Genomic DNA, 20,672 nt, shown 5'->3' with positions numbered 1-20,672 from the left:
CGTGCCTCTTCAAGTGCCCCGTTCCACTCGAGGGCTTTGCAGATAATTCATGTTTGCAAATATAACACCTAACACCTAGCATACCTGACACTTACCCCATCTTCCTCTTTGTAGAACCTTTCAAAGTCCTGCCAAACTTCGGAAGTACCGGCTCTTGATCTTTTAGACCCGGTGCTTGCTAATGTGTGCGCACTTGTAGAGCTTAATGATGGAGGTGCTGCTGCATCACCTGTATGTGAACCAACCGGAGGTTCACCGTTGGGTCCATCATCATCTGCAGCACTGGTATCAAAGGGGCCGTAGTCCCCTGTGAGTTCTTGGAGAAAAAAAAAATCATGATCGATGGATGTATCATGATCACCGACATCCATGATCAATGTCGAATGGCACTACAAAAATTGCAAATATTCAGAGTTAGAAATAATCAAGTAATAAAACTAATAATAAAATAAGACTAAACAACGATGCAAAAAAATCATCAAGATTTCTTCAACTTCAAGACATCTGATCAGCAGGATGGCGGTTTTGGAATTGCTCAGATTTTTGTAACAATTCAAACTAATTTTGCCAAATTATCGCTAATTCTTAAGAATTTTGAGACAAGAATGAGAGGAGGAAACAAGAGAGAAAATGGTGTTGCTGGTGTGGAATGGAAGGGCAGGGTGGTCCTCTATGTATATGTGAAAAATGGTGATTTTTGCATTTTTTTTTGAATTTTTTGAGCTCAAACGGTCACAAAACGGCTATAAAATTCAAAAATATCAGGTTAACGGGTTAAACGGGCTGGCCCGCGTGCCCGTCGTGCCCTCGCATGCTGACCGGGCCCGCAACGGCTACTACCGGCCCAAGCGTGCCCGTTGGGTCGTGCCGTGTCGGGCCGGCCGTGCCGTCGCGCGCCCGCTGGGCCGTGCCCCGCGCGAGGACCGTGCCGCCTGGGCCGCCGCGTGCCGAGCTAGCCGTGCCTCCTGGGCCGTCGCGTGCCCGGGTCGTGTCGTGTCGTGCCGGGCCGGCCGTGCCTCCTAGGCCGTCGCATGCCCGGGCCGTGCCAACGGTGTCGTGCCTCAGGCCGGCCCATGTTGCACGGCCCATTTAGACATCTTTACTCCGAACATGGGTGTTTGGTTAAGGTCTAAATATTTTACCCGGAGGTTCCGGGTTGACTCGAAAGTTTTGGGTTCTAGTGTTTCATCCGGACCCTCCGAGTTAACTTACGATTAGGGATTCTCGGTTATGCGTTCAAGTACCAACCCGTAGTATCCGGGTTAGGCCAGAAAAACCTGTAACGCCTAGTTTTGGGGGGAAGGGGATAAATATGTCTTCATCCCATCCTTTCTTTGGCTGCTGAACTATCTTGAGACAAAAGCATTCATAGCCCTTTAATAACTCTCCCCACTCCTTTAGTGCTTTAATTCTTGCAAGGATTTAAGAGTTGAGTGTGAGAGTAAGAGATTAAGTGCAAGTGAGCCAAATTCAAATCTTGAGCACTTGAGTATTATCAAGCCGTCAATTTGCGTTCGTTACTCTTGGAGCTTAGAGCTCCTTAGACAGCTAGGTGTCACCTGGAGAGCACTCAAGCTTGTGAAGTACTCTGTGAAGTTTGTGAAGGTCGTCCTCGCTATGTAAGGGAAGAGGAACACTTGAGTAAGCCCAAGCTCGATCTTCGTGGTCGCTTGGTGAGGAATATGGTTAAAAGAGACTTGGCTCTTTGTGAGCACCTCAACAGAGATGTAGGATCGTTGGATCCGAACTTTGGGAAACAAATTAATGTCTCATTTGCTTTCTTGAGTTCATACTTGTTCTAGTTGGTATTTTGGGTGATTTACCCCGATCTTTGTGTTTGTGAGTTTGTGGTTGCAGGTATTTGGTGGAAAAAGCCTCTAGTAACTCTTTGGAACCTGTGGTAATATTTAGAACCAACTAGACTTGCTTAGGTATTCTTAGTTTTTAATTTCATGTTCTAGCCGGACTATCCAGATTGAGCTTGGAACTTCCGAAACCCAGAAGTTCCAGATTGAACTCGGAGTATCCAGATTATGTAAATTCGCTGCGAAGTTTATTTTAGGAGATGTCTATTTACTCCCCTCTATGTGACATCAAGTACATTCATGCACAAGAAAATGTGACGGCACGAAGGTCACTGCCACAACACACATGGTCGTCTCCCCAGCCTTCTTGCTACCGCCATTGCCCGTGCCTTGCCGTCGCCGCTATCCACGCGGAAGACGTGGAGAGGAGGAGGAGCAGCGGCGTAGAAGCCGCCACTGTCTGCGCCTTGCCACCACCACCGCTCATGCGGAAGAGGTAGAGAGGAGGAGCAGTAGCACCGCAGCCGCTGCCCGCACAAAGAAGGTGGAGAGGAGGAGCAGCAGCACCGCAGTCGTTGCCCTGCTTGTCGTCGCCACCACTCGCACAGAGGAGGTGGAGAGGGGGAGCAGCAATGTCACAGCCGTCGTCGCCCACACGGAGGAGGTGGAGAGGAGCAGCCGTCGCGTTGCAACAGTTGCCCTACTTGCCATCACCGCCACCCGCACCTTGCTGCCGCCCGCGCGGAGGAGGTGGAGAGGAGGAGGATCTCGTGAGGGGAGGAGGCCAGTGGGGAGGGGTGAGGGGAGGAGATCGAAGGGTGACGGTGGGGATCAAAGGAGGCAACATAGGGGAGAGAAGAAGATGTGCGCATCTGAGTCTGAGATAACGAGAGAGAGAGAGAATAAGTGAGGAGGAAAGAGCCGGAGAGACTTAGAAAAATCTGGAGTCGAATTCAAGTCACCAAGCTAAAACTAGATTGCATAAAACATTTGGATCTAGCCATAACTTTACTATCGGTTTATAATAAAACCGACAATAATATTATCACTATCAGTTTGTACTAAGAACCGACAATGATAAACAATTATCAATGATGTTACTTTTTTTTAATGAACTGGTAGTAATAACTGGATCATTACTGATTCTTTATAAAACGACAATGATAGACCAACATATAAGATCTATTTTGTACTAATGGTAGGGTGTGGTATGTGTTTAGAGTTACATTTAGATACTACAGCTTGTATCTCAGTGTTATGCTCCAAATAAAAGTAAAACATAGGAGTGGAGACGAAACCATATCAATGTATGTAGCTCCTATCATGTAAAGATAAACCATCATCACGCACAACTATAATGTATCATTTGTCTGATGCTGTAGCCCAGCAGAAAACCTTGTCTCGGGCCGCCGATTTCTGCCAGCACTAAGCGGCCGAAGGGATCAAAAAGGCCAAAGGGATAAAAAAAGGCGCAGCAGCATTACCAGTTTACCACCTGACCACGGCACCACCTGACGAACAATAATGCTTCCTTGCAATCTTGTACTTTCCGTGCCATCCTCTTTTCGGCATGGACTGACTTTCCGGGCTCACTTCCCTGGCTGTTTGCTTTGCAGAACAGAAAACTAAAAGAGCAGCGCAAGTGGATAGTTAATCCATTCCATGCTAATCGAGGTGTCAACTGCAGGCAAGTGCACGGCCAAAGTACCGCACATTCATCAGGGGCCTGCCGTGCAAAAACTGCCCAAGCAACCTCTCCGACACTGAAAGCTAGCCAAAAACTGAAACCAGTGAAACACAGTATTTGCACCCTAAGAAATGCTAATGTTCATTTCCTCGCTGAAAGGAAGACGAAACGCTAATATCAGTCGATATTCTCCGGTGCAGTAGAGAGCAAGCTCTTGGATCATGCTGCAGAAGAATGTCCTTTTCTTGAAAGGGTTGTCCCTGTTGCATTCCTTGCAGTAAGTGTTGAGGAACGAGTAGACTATGATAGATTAAATTAAAAAAATTATTGTATTTAACCAATAAATCATACTAGTAAGAGATTATGGATAGTTACCTCTAGACATGCAGAACAGTAGAAGAAAAGTTAGAACAACTTAGTCCAAAATCACGCGCATCAGTCGGTCTCATTATAAACCGAACATCTCCTCTTCATGTCTTTATCGTCAATCAGCACCGTAGTAACAACAACAATGCCTCCACGATATCCACATGCCCAGGGGTAAAACGTCATGTGCCGGTATGCTGGCACAATGCACCCAGCTAAGGTTTTATGGAGAGGTCGGGTGGAGGTGGTGACCAAGGTTTCGGGGCGAGAGAATTGACTCGCTCACAGCCCCACACCTCTATTTATATAGAGCCCGCTAATTAGCTACCACATTAGAAGACAATTATAACTCTAATTCTTCACGGATCGTTATCCGTATAGCCCATGTATATATCTAATCTGAATTAGTGTTCTAACTTATTAAGTGTGTGACCCATTAGGTTTATATGTAAATAGCCATGACTCGAAAACTCTTTTCTAACCATAAGTCAGTAGCTGCACCTAGCATGACATATTGATTTTCAAACACACACAAAGATCATATCAGTTGAATCTTGATATACACGTACAACGATCCCTTTACCTCATAATATCAGTCAAACTCAAGGCAATATGTGTCATCCTTGTGATACCTCGATCATTAACTCGATCTTGAAATGTTTTATAGCATATAAAAAAAACCTTTATAACTACATAGTTACGGAATAACATTTGTTAGCCCCTAAGAAATCAATGATGATCTCATATTTAAGGATTATACAGGTACACCATCCAAAACTACAGATGATGGCACATCACATAACAATCTAGCAAAATCTCGAGGTAGGTCAATTCAACATCATATTATCTAACATATGTCCATATTATTGATATGCTCTCTTCATATCTATGATCCGTAAAACGTGATCATCAATAAATACATATGTCAGTCTATCAATCTTATCACTATAATAAAAGACTATGAATTATTTAGAATAATATCATAATATAAACACAGAACTACACTAACAAATCACGTAATTGTTTATTAATATAAATGATAAATATTTATAAAATAAGATAACATATTATTAAAAATACATAAATATAAACATAATACCGTCATCTATATAATTATTTATAGGACATATAACCAACAGTAGCAAGAATGGCTACTTAAAAAATCCATTCTGGCAGAATCGACAGCTAGTACTACGAAGATTCGTCGCCCCATTCAATGAAAAACCCCGAAGAATTGCTTACTTCTATCAATCGACAAAGCCAACTGGACCGACATTGGTGTGGGCAGGACCAAGCTTGCCTGAATTTCTGCAAACCTCTGTAGTAACTTGACTAGAGGGAGCTAATCAAAGTATGGATTTGGTAGGCATCAAAGCGATCACCTTTACCCTGGAAAAAAAAGAACCCTTGCACGTACTTTAGTCACAAGTTAAAATCGGATTGGGATCCTCTGCTTCAACTTTTTTTAATTTTATTACTGACATATAGAGCTACGAGTCGTTATCTTATATATCAGTGATAAAGTTACGTTCATATTAAAATCAGAGATCTTTACACGTAAAGGTCAGAGCGCGAGCTTATCGTGAAATTGTGGCTCGGGGCTGTGGAAGAAGAAAGAATCCATGATTGATTGGATGGACGGCCTTCACGTTGTTTTCCGTGCTTGCTTTTCTTCCTTCCGGTTTTCTGAGAAGGATTTCTCGTCTTCTTTGTGGTGATGAAATAGAAATCTGGAGAGACGGCTCATGGCTGCCGCTTTGAGGTTGATCCGGTATTGTCAAAGGTCATCAGATTAAGGAAACAGATACCTTTCTCGGCCTTTTGGTTGAGATTAAGCAAACAGAATATGAACGACACGTGGCTGCCGTGGGAAATATTGCTGCGACCCAAGCCTCGTATAATTCCTTCCATACCATTGCCCTGCAGAACTTGACCGAGGTACCTTTTTCGGACTGGATCATTACAGAATTGAGTTCCTCCTCGTTTGTACTTTTGGAACTGCAGAGTTCGCTTCGCTTAGACTGGATTACCTTCCAGATGAAGTTAAGCGTGCAGTACAGTGTGGACAGACATTCATGTCGATGACCCATTGGCGAAGAAAAGAACCAAAAAAAGTGCCGGTTATGACTTATCTTAATAGTCTATTTTTCTTATCTGATATTTATTCTCATAATTTTTTAATCTATTTCTCTTATAAATGAATCTTAACATATATTAATAATTTTGATAAGCCATCTGCACGTATACAAATATAAAAATTTACCTTCCAGTGTAACGGCAGTTGGCGGGTGGTGGGGACGCGGCAAGGAACCGGTGGCGCATGCAAAGAAGAAAGATAAAAAAGCCAGGCAACAACGCCAAATACCAACCGTAAAATACGAGGGAAATATTTGGAAGAAAATTTTATAGAATTATATTCTATAAAAGATTATCTTCTGTGTGATAATATGTATTCACTTATTCTGTCTACTATTCAATCCAGCTATTAGATCACGAGATAGATAATATAAATCGAGTTTTATAAAAAAATTCTAATATAATTCTATAAAACTTGCTTTCAAAATATCCATATTTTGCCCGCTCCCCGAGGGGCTACCACCACCACCCGGCACTCGGCTCCCTGCCTTCCAGGCTAAGGCAGCTGCAGCTTCCCCCCACCCCCCCCCCCCCCCTCTGCCGTGCGAGCTGGGTTTATATATACCTCCACCACCGAGCACGGCAAAGGCAATGCGACCACGACCCTACCACGTACAAGCTAGGCGCATGCACTTGCTTCGTCTCCTGCTCTCGCCTTCTTCGCGTAGCCCATCCATCGGCCACCTCCTCCAATTCGAGCTGCTCATGCTCGTACATGACATCGAGCCTGACAGTTACTAGTTCTTGTCCATCTCCATCCTGTAAAGGTCTTGCCTTTCCCCTCTTCGAGTCTTCCAATTGGGCGGCGGCGGCATGGAGGTGCACACGGCTCCGGCGGTGGCGAAGCGGATGTGGAGCTACCTGCGCGCGGCGTTCTTCATGATGCGCAAGGGCGTGCTCTCCAACAAGCGCAAGCTGCTCGTCAGCATGCACCTCCTCATGAAGCGACGCAACAAGGCCGTCGCGCGCACCATCACCAGCCTCCTCTCCCACCACGGCCACCATCACGGTGCCCACGGCAACGCGCTGCGCCGCCGCGACTACGAGTTCTCCTGCAGCAACAGCCCCGGTCCCGCGGGCTCCTTCTCGGCCTCCAGGCACCGACTCGCCTACTTCCCCTGCCTCGGCGCGGTGTCTGAGGAGGAGCTCCGCGCGGACGTCGCGTCGCCCGCGCCCCTCGCCAGGATCGAGTACTACGCCGCCGCGGCCTCCCCGTCGCCGTCGTCTCCAGGGCTCCTACTGCGGGAGCTCGCACCTGGGGAGGAGTACTGCACGTCGCCCGCGCCGGGCGCCGGCGCCGGGTTCTCGGTGCGGGTGTCGAACTACTCGTCGGAGGAGGAAGGGGGCGGTAGCGAGGCCGTGGACGACGAGGCGGAGGAGTTCATCCGGCGCTTCTACGAGCAGCTGCGACGGCAGAACACGATCGCCCTGCTCCCCTACCTGCAGGAATCCGCCGCCTGATCACGCGAACCTTCTGGACACCCTTGTCAAGCACGCGCGCGCGCATCGACTCGCATGGATGGCCACGTGAATTGATCAACCATGCATGGGCGCGCGCGCGGCACCCAACTTGGATGGATTGCTTGGTGTGCATGCATGCATGGATCATGCATGATCCATATGGATGGACGTACAGTACGTACAGTGTATGTACATATACACGTGGCTACGTTTTTGCATGTATATATGTACGTATAATGTGAAGGAAGATACATATGATGTCGAGTCCCCATGGTTTTGGTTGCTGGGACTGATGCTCAGCTCGCTGCTGGATAGCTTTCAGTTACATTGTGTATTGAATTTTTTTAAACCATAGTTGCCATATATTGAACTTTTTTTTCCTTGTGTGTGTTGTTTGTAAGAATAATATGTCATATCCCTCGATGTAACATATCATGCATGTGGAATAATGTATGCCAAGTACAGTCGTTTTCCACTTTAAATTTGTATGTACTTTTGCGTCTGAAGTATCTTCTGCATCATCCAGAATGCATGGTTTGTATCGTGTGCTGGAGTACTGTGTCCGATGATCTCGGAGATGACAACGGAAGGCAACAGCTGCAGCGTGCGGCGTTTTGGGGAGCAGGAGTACGTGCAGGACACAGAGAAAGCATCAGCAACGCCAGTTTGGTACGTAGACCGATCAATCGAGCCACTTTGTCATCGTATGGTAGATGAACAGATCTCTGTTTGTTTCTCAATTTTAGCCGTGGTTTTGGTGGCTCGGTAGCGATCGCCGCGCGATGAATGTCTGATGTCAAAGCGCTTTTGCCCGTGAATATGACCAATTAAACGATGAGCACATACATAGTAGTACTCCTATATAACAAGGGGCTATGCACACGTGTTAATTAAACTTTCTTTCATTCTCTCTAATAGTATATATTACTTGACTGAACAAGCCCATTAGGTACCGGTGACAAGTTATAGCCGTCCGGTCGATATGGCATTTTTTTAATATATTCTTTGAAATTACAAGTGAAGTGCCATGGCATTTTGGAATTACAAGTGAGTAGAGAGCCATGAGACAGTAGTGACTGCAGACTCGATCATACTCTTTAATTTCTCGATCGACGTGGAAGACCAGCGCGGGATCTCGGCGGTTGGGGAGTACTAGATCTCAACGGTGAAGTTCAGCGATAGGAGATAGGCCCACCTGTCTCGTGCCTGATGTTACGTGTTGGAACTACTATTATTTTTTAAGTAATAGAGATATTTTAAGAGAAAATAGATTATATAGTTTGTATAAATATGTATTACCTTTGTTTGTTTTTATCATCATTTTTTATCATAGTAAATTTAATCATATGGTTTAAAAAAATTATAAATATTTAGAACTTTTATATTATTATATTTATCATAAAACAAACTTTATTAGTATTATATATTTTCAAATATTTATAATTTTTTAAAAAACAGACGATTAAATTTGTTACAGTAAAAATATGGTAGAGTAAAAGCAAACGAAGGTAGTAGTTAAAATCCGGCCCATCGCAGGTGGCCTCATGAGGCCGAAAAACTGTTTATATTGGCCCAAGCCCACATCAATGTGTTTTGAGATTTCGTTCCGTGCCCCCGCAGCCCGCGGTTGCATGGCAATCGGCGGCGATCGCTCCGATCTCTCAGTGAATTCCCGCGGCGCGGCCTTCGCTGATGATCGCTGGTATGCTCTCTCACCTCTCCGCCACCATATCCCTCGTTCCTCTTTTTTTTTTCTTTGCCCCCGAACTCTGACACAATCCGTTGGGCACTGTTGAATCGCCGAAACGAAGTGTCGTATTGGGTACCAGTCGTAGCAGCAATGGATCGCTCGAGCAAGCGAATCGGCCGGGGTGGGATGCTATGGTACGATCTCGTGAAGTGTGGCAGTTTTCTTAGCTTCTCTCGCCAGTTGCCCCTCAACTGTTCGATGAAATGCTCGCCTCGGCGGCTTGTTTCATCACCGTTTTAATGCTTGTGTATTATCGAATGAGAGAATGGGGTTACTCCTGTGCGTAGATTTGATGTTCGTGTATTCTCCTCTCTCGCCTACTGATTCGCAGCCTCGAATTATTGGGAAGTGATTTCTTTCTAGAATCATCTCTCCTTACAGTTGTTTTTTGAAACAAGTCGATTACATCTGTGGCCTGCTCTCTGATTCGCACACTGAAGGGCAGGATGCTGGTACAATAGCCCAAATGCAGAAGTAGCCCCTCCTAAACCCTAACAAGTGACAACATAACACCAAGTGCAATCGTATTAGGATCATAACCACTACGCATAATTTTTCTAACAAATATATATATCACAGGCACCCATTAAGTGTACTCTAGGTACTCCACCTCTATTGCTGGAACCCTTCCATTCTTTGCTTTTCAGTTCAGTCAGGCAGGCTGGTTATTTGCCCCTACCATTTCTTGCATTTGCATTTCCTGACTTGATACTGAAAAGACCTACTCTGTAGTCAAGTAGCTAATCCTCTGAGTTTTATCGAATCGTGGCATTGTACTAGGTCCAGCATCACTCTAGATCTCGTATGTCATTCCCACCCGTAACAGTCTGTTATGAGGGACACATGTTATCTTCTCGGGTTGCCTGAAGTTCTTCCTCAAGAAACTGTAGGCGTAGTCAACTATTATCTTCTTAAATAAACCTGCATTTGGTTCTGCCACCACATTAGTTTCTCCAAGCATATGGACAACACCATCCTCCATCTCTCTCTGAATTAATTGTATCTCATCGTTGCATCCATTTGCTGGAGCAGCAGTTATTCTGTCTGAAAAACTTTTGGACAACCTTGCCTCTGGAGCTCCAACAGAAGGCTCCATTGCATCTCCTAATTCTTCTGTTGAATGATCTCCTCCTTGGCTGTAGAATGATTCTTGATGGATAAATTGTTTCAAATGCCCAATAAGTAAGCCCTCAAATTCTCTTGGATCTTCTACTCTATCATTGTATCCATAGCGCACAACACATCGGAAAACCCTGTAATCTCTTGGCTCCACGTATCTGAAGAGGAACCGTTCACTTGTTTCTATCTTGCTGATCGGTAAGTACTTTATCGAGACAATTACAAGAACTGAATGGATGGAAGGTACTTTTTCTACCAAGTGAGGAAGTATGGGTGGGATGCCTTGCACAAGTTCAGAGTACAGAAAGCCTATTCCTGGCAACCTGGCAAGATTTCGCTTTGTTGCCAATTCTTGCACATAATTACTTGATACCTTGTTCTGGAGCTCATAGTTGTATCGATGAACATGGACATAATGCCATGTGGCCATTATAAGCATCAAGATCACTGCAAAAACTAGTGGCAAGTAGCCACCTTGAGTAAACTTGTAGAATGCCGAAGATAAGTATATGAGCTCCGCTCCGCCAAATATTACTGGAAAGAGTGCAATCCAAAGCAGACTTGTCTTCCATATCATAACCATTACCAAAGTGACTAGAAGTGTTGTTATAAACATCACAAAGACAACAGCAATACCTGCATAATATGATGATGGTATGAATATCTGATCATATTATTGATGATTTATGGATGGACTAAGACGGTGCATTTTGGGATGTGGAGCATTCTTTCCAATGTTATCAGAATAAGGAGGAAGTGGACCATAGCTAGCAGATATTATGATAATGTCCCTACTTGCTCTAAGAAAAAGCTAACAGATCACAATGCCATTGGAAAATGGCACTAATCTTAGATTTTTGTCAAATTGCCTTCCATCTAGACACTACCTCATCTTACTTAGGAGCAACATGGCTACTGATGTTCATAATGTTTGTTATGATGATTTCATTTCTTCTGCCTTTGGAATCTTAAGTAGCGGCAAACCATTGGTGCTTACTACTTGCTTACAATCTAGGCACATAGATGAGGGTAACCTAACAAGTTTGGAGCAACTTTAGTGCATCTAACTGCACAAACAGATGATTGTCAAGAAATAATAGAAACTCAGTATCTTAATCTCATAAAGAAAATGAATCTTCAGACACTGCATCATTTTTTCTCCTTTGTTTATATCTTGGGGTGGGAGGGATACTTGTTTCTTGAGTTGAGAATTTACCATATGCATTGCCGATCTTGTCTGTAGTCTGGAAAATAGCTGTAACAGCTACACATAAAATCATCAACATATAGTTGATCTCCGGGATGTAGACTTGCCCTTCAAACTTTGTTGAAGTGTGGATCACACGAACTCGTGGAAAGCAACCTAGAACTTGGGACTGAGCAATAATTGCAAAGGCACCGGATATCATAGCTTGGCTTGCAATTATAGCAGCGGCGACAGCCACCACAAATGTTGGCCAATATAACGGGCCTGGCAACAAAATTCATGAGTTCATCGTTAACTGCTAATCTTTCAACGCCTAATTCATGCTATTTCTTAGTTGATCCTTACAGGTTCTTACCTGGAATTGATTTGTAGAATGTACTTGCAACATTTTCTGGGTGGATACGGAGATATGCAGCTTGTCCAATGTATGCCAGCAATACTGAAGGGAACAGAACTACTGAAAAGCCAATCTGCAGTGCAATAAAACTTTATCTTATATGTCTAACTGAAGCAACACAAAAAGCAAGAATGAAAGTTTCAAAGTTAAAGCTTCAAAGCACTTCTGTGAGAAGATGAAAATAGTTTTTCGTTTTTTAGGACTGCTTTCTCCGCGCACTCGAAAGGGAAGCATAGTTGGTCGGAATCTTTTACCTGAACAGCTCTCACATTGAAGTGACCAAGGTCGGCAAACATTGCCTCCGTTCCTGTTTTATAAAAGACACAATACACATTACAATTCTTTTGATAAAAAATATAGATGTTTTATTGCTATCAAAACTCATATGTAAGTCCAAGAATTTTCTAGCAAAATATTAAGGTGATCTCGTAGAGATCAGGGTATACTGCAGAGTTCTGTCATGGACTCATGGGAGCAGAAATACCTGTAATGCATAAAATAACACCTCCAAGAGAAATCCAGCCTTGCTTTCCATTTCTTTTGAAATAGTCCACAATATATTTTGGATTGAATGCTTTCAGAACACCAGTATCATGTTTGAACAAATTATAAACTCCAATAGCAGCAATCAAGATGAACCATGTCAAGATTATAGGGGCAAATGTGTAACCAACTTTGTCTGTGCCAAAGCGTTGAACAAGAAAGAGGACAATCAGAATAGCTATTGCGATGCCAGCAATCTCTCCTGTCGATGGGGTCAAAAAGGCCAAATTAGGTTGTCGTCCCAAATAGTACTCAAGTTTTTTGAACTGATGTAACTCTCTCTGGTATACAATGAGATGCATCGATTGGTATACCTTGAGTCAGGGACGTAGCTGACTGCTTGATCCCCCCAACTGCGCTAAGCACTGCAAAATAACCAAAAAAAAAAAATGAGTTCCTTTCAAAAACACCCATCCTTATAAATATATTCAGACCCCCAATTCCGCCAGGAGCGGCAAGTATGGTGGCAGGTGCTTGGCGTTCAGACCCCTCAAGCGGACACATCAATTCTCGATTGGTGGCATGAGGGCGGACGATTCATGCAGAAGAGGCCTTGATTCCCTCACATTCCTAGTATGTTGGAGACTATGGCTATCAAGGAACAACATCTCTTCAACAATCATCTAGCTTCCCTTGACACCTTGGTGGTGCTTATCAGGGAGGACATCACCAGATGGTGCAATGCAGGCGCGCGGTACCTTGGCATACTGAGAGATTGGCTGCATACTCTAGGCTAAGCTACCTATACAAACGTGTTGTCACGGCTAGGTTGTTTAGTGCAACTGTAATCTCCATCCCCTTTTTGTTTGTCCCGGTCTAGGCCTGGCTAAGGTCGTTGTAACCGACATGTTTGTTTTTTATCTTAATACAAAGATACGCAGCTCTCCTGCATATTTAAGAAAAAAAATATAAATATATTCTAATGGCCAATGAACATTGCATCGCCTTGCAGGATAACAGCTCTCTTAAGTTATTCGGAATGGCAGTTTCCCTCTTCCATTTTTGGACTCGAAGGACATTTTTAGCATGAGAATGTGCGGAATTAGTTCGTAAAAGAGATATCCTGATTTATATTTTTGAAGAATCCACGTGTATTTCAACTATTCCTTGTATGCAGTATTTCTTACCATAAATGAGCAAAGACAGAAAGGAGACTGAACTCACCTGAGATACATGGAGTTAGCACACCATCACCAATCACCATGGATGTTGCCAGGACTGTCACTAGGAAAAGCATGACCTTGAATTTTGGACTGTTTTCCATTTTCTCCTTGATCCAATGAGCCCTCTTGATACGATTTGTGGGGGACTCTAACTTGTAGCGAGAGACCATTGCATCTTCAGCTTGCTGATTGGGTATCAAGCTAATCCTAGCATACCGAGATATCAATGAATAAAGTGCAAATGTTCCTCCTGCAAAATTATACATAATACATGTCAAGCTCTGTCATGAAGCAAATAATGTTTGCCTGTAATTCTTTTTAAGTCTTTTTAGCAAATTATGTGCTTAATGCTCACAGCCGTAGCACTGCTAATGATTTTTACATATATTCTTAGAGATACTACAGTATCTGTACATAATTATATATCTTTATGTTTAATATACTTTCAGTAGGGGCAATCCTACTGTTTTATTAAAAGAAGATATTACAGTCTAACCTGATGTGGTGGGAGAATTTATGTGTAGTTGATTTCTAAATGCTCACTCCTATGGCCCTCTGTGACCATTCATTTCTATATAAAGTTGTTTTAAACCTTTTTTACACAAGACACTGCTTGTAAAAAGGCACCTTCTCTAGTTCTTGAAATGCTTGTCTATAGCCATACAAGAAGTTGCTTGAGAAGATATATAGAACATATGTACTTACCATCACCATTGTCATTAGCTCGCAGGACAATGAAACAATATTTTATCAACGGAAGGAGAAGGATAGTGTAGATAATTAGAGACATGACTCCAAGGAGGTCATCTGTGTCCTTGATCCCGCTTGTAAAGGTGCTGGAAAAAACGTAGAGAGGAGAAGTCCCCATGTCCCCATAAACCACACCGATGCTCTGGAATGCCAAGTGTAGTGTGGTCGCCCAGCCAACCTTCGGTATCAAAGTGCAAAATCTGAATCAGATAATGTTTGCCTAAAAAAGGCAGATTCTAATCCTATGCTTTTTTAGTCATGCAATCCTTAGATGATCAAGCAGCTGATATATGCAATCCTTAGTTTCATCACATAATACGACGACGAACATGATAATACAATAGCTACTTTAGGTTTCATAGAACCGTGCTTCACAAAAATAAAAAATATACTATCCGGAATGTTTAGTGCAAAATTGTTTTTTTTTGTGAGAATCCTTAACTTTTAAAAAAATGTCCTTTAACTAACGAGAATTCAAAAATATCCATGCAGTTATACGACTTTAAGCAAAATAATGATTGCTGTCTGATTGAAGAGTAAGGGAAGAACATACCTTGGCTGCATGTGTTGAGCCACCAGGAATCTTTCCAGCTTCCATATGCAGTGAATCAAATCTCTGTAGCCTCTTTGGTGACATTTTCTCTGATGCATATACAGAGTCCGCATCACCGTGAGCAGCTCCATTGCTGCTTGTGTGCTGAGGTTCAGCCATCTTGAATGGAGTCTTGCTCTAGCCGACCTTCTGTTCTGTTTAACATAACTTGGCTTTTATAGGCATGCCGGGTGGTGCCTGACTTGTGATGTCTGGACAGGCAGGATGTTCGTGGAACAAACAGATTTCTCATTGCATTTTGTTGAAGTCAAATGCTGTTATCATTCACTTCACTTGCCGAGGTATTCATTCATTGCTGAAGTCGTGAATCTCTTGTGACTCTTCTTCATCAGCAGTTGTTGTCCCTCGTGAGTAAGTGTTAAATTGCAGTTTAACTTTCCAAAAGCATCGGCCACATGGCACTTTAGTTTCAATTCCACCCCCACCCCCCTGCCTTCTTATTGACAATGAAAAGAAATCCTACACAGCTGGTTAGACAACATGTATAAAATTATCGTGTTGAGTCGTATATTAATGAATTCTTCTGAGATCCTAATCCTTATTTAAATTTCAAAGTAAAATTGTGTTGAATGCGTACAGATAGATCTATTAGGATTCCGAAAACGAAATCTAACTGCCACAACCCTACACAGCTGCATGTCATATGTTCTGAACTTCTGTTGCCTACTTGTTTGAACTTTGAAGATCTTTAGGCAAGTTTTTTCTTTTCTTTACCAATAAGTAAGCAGACGGGATATTGGAATGGTGTGTAACGGCCCAAAGTGGCTGCAAGTATTGACTCCGAATCTTCAATACTTTTGGCTTATCTTGAGCAGCTACAGCAGGCAAATATCGGAGGCAATGTTTTCTTTTGCAACTTGGTAGTTTTAACTCCCTTTCGTTCTGTACTGCACCGTGGACTTGACTATTCTTTCTCGTGCTGGATCCGTTCGAGGAAAGGTCTTCGTGATGGTGGCATTTGGAATACACCACCCGCAAGGCCGCAACTAGCTAACTATTTTTTCAAAAGGATGGTAAGAATATTATCGATTTTTTTTTTATTTTTATAGGAAGAAAGAATTAATCTAATTTATAAGAGAAATTAAATTTGAAAACCTCACAACTGAATAGTTAATTCAATAAGGTAACTGACAAAAAAAAACGCTGCTTAACAGGCATCCTCTCCGTAACAACTAACAAAAAAGCCGCAACTAGCCAACTAGATGTGTACGTGTGTGAATTTCTTCGAAGGACTGACAGCCTGAGGAACAGGATCTTTGACCATGTGCGCAATTTAGAAGGCAAGTCTGGGCACATCGTTTACTTTGCTGCTTCTAGTCTTGGTAGAACTTTCCAAGTTTTAGTCTTTTCTTACTACGTGGGCATTGGCCAGTAGATTAAGAACCAGTAAACGTCGTTAAGATCATTCATAACTATATTCTTTTCATTTCGTTTATTTCTTAATTTCTCTCCTTATTCTCATTCTCTTTATTTTCTCTCATCTCTAACAGCTTCTCTTCGAAGGGATTCGTGAAAGAAAAGGAGAGATAATCCCGTCCTAAAATAAATGACCTTAGAAATCTCTTCGTGACGGGAACTGTGAAGCGAAATCGTTGAAACGTTGAAGGGAACGAAAATCCCTTTGTGAAAAGATTCTAGACCCTGACGGTAATCGGTTGGGGATGATCTATCGTTAAGTTGACTTCCGTAGTTCTATTGCACGTGTAATTATGCAAATTAACCTGGTTAGTGTGAAAATTGTCCTTATCAGCGCTTAGACTTTTGTCCGACGATGAGAGTGGCTGGGCATCTTTCGCCTCAGTTTCCCCATCTCCCTTTTAAATAAAATTACGCATGGAAAAATTAGGGAATTACTTGCTGATTAAGACATTTACTTTGGTTGGTAAAAGTCAGGAAGCGTTAGGACAGAAATGCTCAGCACCTGCTTTTGACGAGTTGTTTGTTGATGGTCGTGCCATCGTGTGTGCTTCCATCTTCCATCCCTGACCGCCGTCCGTTATCCGGGCTCCTTTTCTATCCAGTTGCAGCCATCCTTCTTGAATCTGACCCATTTCCGTTCATATCTTCCTTTAAGAAGCAACGGCATAGCCCGATGACTCTTATGCTCACTGCTCGCATGATGCCAAAACGATAGACCATTCACTCTTGCACTGCCCGATGGCGAGGGAATTGCGGTGGTGAGTTCTCAGCGTCGTTGCACCGGCTCAAGCCCGCCCTTCAGTAGTTGGTGGAGGAAACCGGGGACGCGCAAGTGGCGATCATCGTAAAGGACTTGACTCCCTAGTCGCCCTTATTTGGGAAGAAGCTGAACGATGGTCCAACATCGGGGCTAGGAAACTGAAGCAGCTGCGGTTTACAGAGAATGCTTTTTAATTCTTGCTGCTGTTGTTCTTCGTTGATTAGTTTGTTGTATAAGCTCTAGCGTGTTATTGTTTAGCCTTGACCTTTTGTAAGTCGTTATGTAAAACTCGTTTATCTCTTTCTTTTTAATGAAAAATGCGTAGCTCTCATACGTATTCGAGAGGAGAAAAAAAAACGGCATAGCCCTTGTGCCTTTCTCATGTGGAATTGGAACACAATAATCTATGAGATAGCTGGGGTTTTACTTCCTCTAGTGCAAAGTAGGCTTGTTTGTCAGATTTCATCTTCAATGTAATTGCGGTTCCAATTAATATCATATTACGACGTGCTAGGATTTGAATGTCGGATTCCAAAATTAATCCCACAACTGGTTCACTGTTATGTATTAGTAGCTGTGGACTTGTGGCAGTCCCTGTTGCTCGTGAGGGTTGCCGCATTTCCAAAGTTCAATGAGCCCATTCTGAGCGATCAACAAAACTATAAAAAGGAAGCCCACATCGTAAAGTTAGGTAATCTAAGGAGTCCAGTCGGCTAGAAAGCCCATTTTCTGAGGAGTTTTATTGGGCCTTCATCTTTTTCTTTCTTTGACTAGTGGTCAGCACCCTTCCATTTCATACACAAATTTACTCCATTTATTCAGTGATCACAGTGCCTTACTGATATCGCTTGAAGGACAGACGTAGGTAGAACATCTTCAGCTATTTTTTTATTTTATTTGTTCCTATTTTTTTTCTCATTCTTATTTTCTTTATTTTCTTTATCTTCAACAACTTTCTTTCGAGAGGAATCGTGAAGGAAAAAGAGAGAAAATCCCGTCCTGAATGAAATAACCTTAAAAATCTCTTCGTGACAGGAACCATGAAGGAAAACCGTTAGAACGCTGAAGGGAATAAAAATTCCATCGTAAAGAGATTCTGACCTCTGAAGAGAAACCGTTGAAGATGATCTTACCCCTATTTTTCATTCCTTACCTCATGTAATCTTAACACACTATATGAACTTCCTGTTGCTTTCAGGAAAAAGGTAATATAATCCTATGAACTCGAGATGATCTAGGACAGCTCCCGTGGGCATCCATTCGATAAGTTCCCAGAAGATGTTGGAAAAAAGGCGGTTTCGATCCTATAGAAGACCTGGCAATAACAAAACATTATCATATTTTCATTTTTTCCAACAAATAATATTCTTGACTTTCTGTAGATGAACGTGGGCATTCTGACCCCGTAAATTATGACTGAACTCCCATGAGAGTAGTATTTGGATCGACCTCTTGTTTGATATGCTTGTTGTTTATGGAAGTCGTTCTCAGTGTCATTGTTCACCACACTATGGAATTTATATATACTAGTACACACAGTGGACCCTCTGGAATTATGCTGCAATTGGTAGTGGAATTCCGAAGGACGTGGCTTGTCTTTTACAAGTGGGCTGAATTCTTGCTTTGTTCTTTCCCCCTGTGCAAAGCAATTCCATTTCGTTTTCGCTTCAGGTGAATCGCTCTTCCTTAGATTGCACGTGGCAATTCCAAGCATGTTAAAGGTGATGGCAACCAGATCATCTGAGCTGTGCTTGATTATCTTTGATGACTAGTCTTAGATGAAATTCCACCTGTCATAGCTGGATGTGCAATTATCTTCGAGCTAAGTGGCGATTCTGCCATTATTCGCACTTTCGCATGCTATGTGTGCATGAGTGTATCCTGTACATGTTTGTACGCTCCTTAGATAAGCAGGTACTTCTATGTAAAGTTCTAAAGTGATATTAAGTAAATTTTATAGAACTTAGTTCTATAAAAATTTATTTTTCTTTGATAACACGTGTATACTGTCTCTTCTTCAATATAGTTATTGAATCATGATATAGATGGTATAAATAAGTATCTACAAGCTTAATTGAACAGTGTTTCTTTTTATTGTTTTGTATACGCAGGTCAAAGTCAGAGACGTTGTAACATAGAAGCAGCATTTCAGCACTACTAACGCATTACCCCCAACTAATTTCTTACATGATATTATTTTGAAAATACTTTGCTCGTATGATGCAGGTAGTAGTTCAATGCTGACAACGACGATGACGGAGCAGTAATGTGGATGCTGAGAACTCCAGAGACCTGTCAAAGTCCGAACCCAGGGTAATCTTACTTGTTCTTCAAACTTTTAGCTTTGCCTTCTTTAAACTAAATTCAAATTTCAGCTTGATTGTTACAGAACAAATAGAAAGATTTTTTAACTTCCGGTGGAGTTACTGGTGCTAAAAACTGCGTACATGCAAAGCTTTGCATTTTACAGTTTAACAGAAAGGGTGTATTTGGTTCCGAATAAGGTTTTAGACTGACTAAACTGAGATTATATTTTGGTTGACTGAATCTAAAGTCTCATGAGTGAAGGTAAAATTTGATATTATAATTGGTTATTCGTATAAAAATTACTTTATGACACTGATAAATGAATTTGACTACATAAATAGATACAGAACTTATATCCGTTATGCTAAGTTGTAAAGTGATACTCGAATTGTGTTTCACTCTCAGCCTAAAATAATACCGTATAATAGTAAGAGATTCGAGCAATTAAACACATGCAAAGTGTACTCATCTTCTGCACAGAAGAAAATCCTTGATCTGATCCTAGTACAGCGTTAGGTTTGGAGGATAGCATCAATCATTTACTAGTATCAATTAATTATCAGCCAGTACCGCACTTAATTGCGATGGACAACCTATCTCCTTGGAATTGCCTCGTTTCTCGCCTGCCGAATAGGAAAAAGAAAAGAAATAAAAAATAGAGAGATGATGGCGACAGCCGACAGGAACCCGGGACAAGGCAAGTAGGGAATGAATATGGGTCCTCAATAATACTGCACCGTCGTTGATTTACATATCAGTGATAATTATTATATCATACAGTGTCGATAATCTCTTTGGTAGGGAATGCATCAGGAGGACAGTAGTGGGACAGCACCGAAGAGTGCACGCGAGCACAAGCTCGCCTTTTCTTCCTTTTGAAGCACTAGCTGACCAGCGACAGAATTAGTCAAGCCCTCATGGCTTGGTCAGACTAATCGGAATAATCGTTGTTGTTGACAGCACAGCCTTTCAATGCTCCAGCAGTTAAGCACTGATTCACTCGTTAGATTCTGTACACAACTAAGTTAGCAAGATTTGGACTTGTCTGCCCGAATTTCAGATTTACCCCCCTTTTTAATCCTTAAAACATTCATAGTAAGCTGAGTAGAATTTCCAAACATGCCTATCGTTTGCACTCCAGGTACTGTGCATTCCTATCTCGTCTAGGGTATTCTAGTGATTATCTCTA

General features: G+C 42.4%; 2 protein-coding genes across 2 annotated transcripts; one reads left to right on the top strand and one right to left on the bottom strand.

The window, feature by feature from the left end:
• Positions 1-6,587: 6,587 nt before the first annotated feature.
• LOC133928131 (uncharacterized) lies at positions 6,588-7,937 on the top strand. The gene has a single exon (XM_062374398.1). It carries the CDS (start codon positions 6,808-6,810, stop codon positions 7,453-7,455), a length of 648 nt encoding a protein of 215 aa, XP_062230382.1. The 5' UTR covers positions 6,588-6,807; the 3' UTR covers positions 7,456-7,937.
• A 1,775-nt stretch (positions 7,938-9,712) lies between these two features.
• On the bottom strand, positions 9,713-15,247 carry LOC133928121 (potassium transporter 5). The gene is made up of 9 exons (XM_062374391.1): positions 14,938-15,247; positions 14,340-14,562; positions 13,636-13,884; positions 12,786-12,836; positions 12,413-12,673; positions 12,183-12,235; positions 11,887-12,001; positions 11,541-11,795; positions 9,713-10,960 (listed from the first exon to the last, which is right to left on the bottom strand). Exons 1-9 carry the CDS (start codon positions 15,094-15,096, stop codon positions 9,999-10,001), a joined length of 2,328 nt encoding a protein of 775 aa, XP_062230375.1. The 5' UTR covers positions 15,097-15,247; the 3' UTR covers positions 9,713-9,998.
• Positions 15,248-20,672: the final 5,425 nt, after the last annotated feature.

The sequence above is a fragment of the Phragmites australis genome, chromosome 1 (genome assembly GCF_958298935.1).
Source record: "Phragmites australis chromosome 1, lpPhrAust1.1, whole genome shotgun sequence".
In the NCBI taxonomy this organism is placed as follows: Eukaryota; Viridiplantae; Streptophyta; class Magnoliopsida; order Poales; family Poaceae; genus Phragmites; species Phragmites australis.
This window is presented reverse-complemented; position numbering and strand designations above follow the sequence as displayed.